Raw genomic sequence first — 4,500 nt, 5'->3', positions numbered from 1 at the left:
TCCCGCCGGTCAGCGAATTTCGTTTACGGCAGCCGAGGGAGGACAAGAGAGAAGGAGCCGCGTTCGCGTTCCCTAGTTGAAGGGGAGAGGAGGGAGGGGAGAGAGAAAGAAGTGGGCGGGGCTTCCATTCAAACCGAACCGTCGGCCAACGAAGTTGGTGAGGTCACGCGGCGGAGTGTGTTTGTTGTCGTCGTTTCGTCCCGTTGGTTTGAAAAGCGGCGTTGTGTGACCAGGAGGGTGGCTTGGCCTGGGCTGCTCCCCGGAGACTTCGTGGAAAGCAGCTGGGCTGCGCTCTTCTAACGCGCTAATAGGAGAATGCCAAAAGTTCATGCCATATATTAACATTTTATAATCGTTTCATGTCGGTGAAAAGATCCATCATGATGATGAGAGTTAACTGAATTTGTATTGCGCGTCCGGTGCTTTGTTGTCAGGGCCCGGGAATGTTCTCAAACTCAGTCAAGAACTTTCTTGAAAGCTTATGGAACAGTCAAAGGTGTTTGTACTTGGCTATAAATGGTGTTTTTTTACTTTATTTTGACAAGGCTTTAAAAAAAACAAGGCTGGCTTATTTATTCCCGTAATATGGCACGATGCAGCATATTAATTTTTCTCAAAAATAATGGTGCCTGAAAGGGGGGAGAATCAAATGTCATTTATATATGTGCAACAAAAATGATTGAGCATAGTGATGGACACCAAGTTGGATCACATGAAAAGATAAGGCAAATTCATGAAGAATTGAGCTATTCGTAGCTACGAGCCAGTACCCTTCTGAATACCAGTTGCTAGGAATCGCGGGTGACTAGAGGGCTGCTGTTGCATTCAGGTCCTGCTTCTGAACTTCCCACAGGCATCTGGGTGGTCACTGAGAACAGAATGCTGGACTAGGTGGGGTCGAGAGCAGGGGGGTTTTCTCCATCCTCCTTTACAATGACTTCTATTTAGGTGTAAGAATTTGCTGCAGAATCCTAAACTACATCTGCTGAAAAACAGATTAACCTTATGTTTTGTAATGTGTGAATGGATGTTGTGCTGATCCTTGTCCTAAGCCAACTGGAACTAGGAATTTTACTGTGCCATCCTTGTAAGTCACATGGAGTTCAACAGATCTTACCCTTAGGTAAGTTAGTATATGGTTGCAGCCTTTGATAGCTTTGTTCCCACATGGTCAAGCCTACAGCACTGAAGTTGAAGGCATCTTTCCCAGCCTATCTGTGGCCAGCCTGCCCAAGAGGAGAGGGATCTCTCTCTTTATTCTCCCTGCTTCTTCCCAGCACACCTTGCTAAAGACACTATTTTCCTGTCACCTCACACCCAATTATCCTGGCAACCTTCCAAATAACCAATCTCTGTTCACAAGTTGGGGTTGGGGTGGGGAAGGAGAGTTCTGTTGCATTGCCAATGGTCTTCAGTGGCCCTGTATTGTTTCTTAATCATAGAATTGTAGAGTTGGAAGGGACCCCAAGGGTTATTGAGTCCAATCTACTGCAATGCAGCAGTCCTGCCCACAGCTGTCCCTGGGTGGGCTCAAAACACCAACCTTCTGGTTAACAGCCAGATGCACTGACCCACTGGGCCCCAGCTTGGCCATGTCATTTTGCATAGGCTGGCTTAGGAATTCCTCTGCAGCTTGTATTTCTCCCTTCGCCTAGGCCAAAGTATATATGTGAGCTGGGTGGGCAGCATATGAATTTAGCTGTGATGATGGAATTCCTCATAAACTAAAAAAAAATCTTGGTGGCAGAGGAATTGGGGGAAAGGTATACAGGAGGCCTGTTGGCCACTTCTCTGGCAGGTCATTTGTGCATCTGCATCTAGACATGAATTGACTCACTTTGTGATTTCCAACTGAGCTTGTCAGTTATTTTCTGCAGCCCTAATTTATAAGATATTTCTCAAGTTCAATCTGAAAAATTCATCAGACATTAAATTTAACAAATTATGAATTATAATAAAACATGAAGAGATATTTTGAAAATCTATATACAGTAGTTTCAGACATACAACTTATTTTATTGAATTGTTGCATAAGAACTTGCTTTTCTCCAACTTCCTTAGAGTAGTAATTTTTTCAGTGCATCCTTCTAGAACTTGAAACAAATTCTTAATCTCAGATGTTTGCTATGATGTTTGCTTCAGTTGCTATAGTTACAGCCGTATCAAAATCTCATCCTTACTATTTTTCAGCTGTGTTAAGAGGTGTTGAAAATTCTTACTTTATTTGAAATATCTTAAAAGCATAAGCTATTTAAAAATGTGGCGAGTGTCATACTAAATGTTTATTTTAATTGCCATGACAGGTACCATGCAGATTGTTGTGCAAAGACAGTGATTCTAAAACAGATTTTAATTTAATTACTAACATATCCTTTAATCTGGTTTTCAAACTGTGTTACTCATTTTAATTAAGATGCCTACTATGCCTTAAGCAGAACTTCAAAGTGCTTTAAAAATGAGCTTGTGCCTTTTTGCTTATGATACATAAACATCTCTTGGAAAATCCTTCTCAAAAAGGGGAGTGGGTCTTTATTCTGCTGTGCTTTTTATCTTTGAACCAAATATGCAATGCTTTTCTTCCCTTTTGCTGGAGGTATTCTTGGAGAGCACCAGAAAAAGGATGAGGGAATTTCATTCATCTTTTAACTAAAGAGAGAGAGAGAGAGAACTAAGCCCCTTGCTACTTGTCTTAGGTATTTGGGTTGATAGTTCACTATCTATTCATCTATTCTGAATCTTCCCATATTCAGCTTCACTGGATGAAGGTTCTCGTAGGTATTATGAGGGAGTCCTTATACATTCTTACCACCCTCCCCAACAGCTGTGCTGAGTGTATATAGGCTGGATATGTCATTTTCTTCCCTATGCAGCCACTGCTGCAGTAACTTCAGTAAGGATGGGGAAACTCCAGTCCATGGACTTTATCTGGCCTACTAAACTTCTTAACCCAGCTCTGGGCATTCTCCTTAAGCCATGCTCCCCACCAGGTCACACTCCCTCACATGTCTCATTCTGCAGCGAGTTGGCCATGAATTAACAGATTTCTTCCTGTGTCACCAGTTACTTCCCAATGCACAGGAAGACAAGGTGAGAAAGGGGGAAAGTGTGTGTGTGTGTGTGTGTGTGTGTGTGTGTGTTTAGAGAGAGAGCTGTGAGTGTATTTGAATGGGAGGGAGTGTGTTTTCGCCTTGCCCACTTCAAGCATGCATCTCCTGATCACTTTCACATGAGGGAAGTTAGTGCTTTGGGGAAAAGTTCCCTACTCCTGCAAGCCTGTATGGCAAGATCTGTAATGTCCGTCTGCAGCACACAAGAGAAAGAACTGTGGAGACCATTTATACATTTCTAACTTGCAAAATAAATACTATCAAAAGTGACAAGCTAAAATACAAGCATGATTTTAAAATAATTTTTAATATAATTGTATTCAGTATTTTTAAACATTAGCAATACCTACAATGGAACCACTGGTATTTGAAAGCAAGTAAAGCATTTAGGACTAGCATGTTGGTTTGTTTAGACTTTAATTGATAGTTGGATGTACTACTGAATTACAAGGGGGAGTTGATAGATACACCTGGACCAAACCCCAATCGCCAGAGTACAGCTTGGACATAGCACAATAAAAAGCTTGCATTATATCAGTAGCACCCGAACATTCATGAATAACAACCAACTGCTGTTCATCATGGAAGCCTGCAAAATTTGAAAAACAACAACCTCTACTGAAAAGCAGACATTCACTGAAAAAATGTCTTCAAATCCCAGAAGCACATGTAAGAAAATCATTTCTGGTTCAATAATATCACTTCTAAGCAGTTAAGACAAATGTAAAAACCTACATTTAACTTGCTAGGTAGCTTTAAGAGAAGGGATACTAACTGCTCCAACTATGGAGAGGATATAAAGCCTAGAAAAATACAGAAGCAAAAAAACCCTTAATTTTCTATTAGAAGAACAACAAAAATGAAACAGAAATCAGTTTGTGGAGTGTAAAGTTTAAAATATTTTAAACCAAAAAGTTTACATAGTAAATTAAATCTGAACATAGAAAACTACTACTTAGAAGTCAAAAAGAACACCACCAAATATATGTTTATTACAACTGCCTCAAATATTTTATCAATTCCAGAAAAGAATAGAGACCAATTCTTTGTGTCATGGAATAGAGAATTTACAACTGGCTTCAGTATGACAGCGTATTACTCTATAAACTGTCAACTCTGCATAGGTTGAATGAATGACAAAGTTACTCTCCAGTGTTTACTCAAGCGAGCAAAGACACTATCCAGTTGAAGACATTTCCTGCAATTATCACACACCCATTAGCTGGCTCAAATAATTTCCTTAAATTCTTTATTGATGGTAAAGTGATGTCAAATGGGATCTGCAAAAGAGAAAGCACAAACATGGAATAAACCAAAAAATCTTAATAGAATTAAGCTGAAATCCTATATAAACTTCAGTTAGAGCAAGTCACATTGAATTTAATTCATTCTG

The 4,500-nt window shown here is 40.1% G+C and overlaps 1 protein-coding gene across 8 annotated transcripts in view; it reads right to left on the bottom strand.

The window, feature by feature from the left end:
* Window positions 1-3,395: 3,395 nt before the first annotated feature.
* CFAP54 (cilia and flagella associated protein 54) overlaps window positions 3,396-4,500 on the bottom strand; it is a 106,751-nt gene continuing 105,646 nt past the window's right edge. For all 8 annotated transcript variants that reach the window (XM_053404981.1, XM_053404977.1, XM_053404980.1 and 5 more), the window contains one exon: window positions 3,396-4,387. In XM_053404981.1, the coding sequence (XP_053260956.1) occupies window positions 4,268-4,387 (120 nt within the window). In that variant the 3' untranslated portion in view covers window positions 3,396-4,267. The remainder of the gene's footprint in view (window positions 4,388-4,500) is intronic.

Source organism: Podarcis raffonei, chromosome 10, assembly GCF_027172205.1.
Source record: "Podarcis raffonei isolate rPodRaf1 chromosome 10, rPodRaf1.pri, whole genome shotgun sequence".
NCBI classification, from domain to species: domain Eukaryota; kingdom Metazoa; phylum Chordata; class Lepidosauria; order Squamata; family Lacertidae; genus Podarcis; species Podarcis raffonei.
This window is presented reverse-complemented; position numbering and strand designations above follow the sequence as displayed.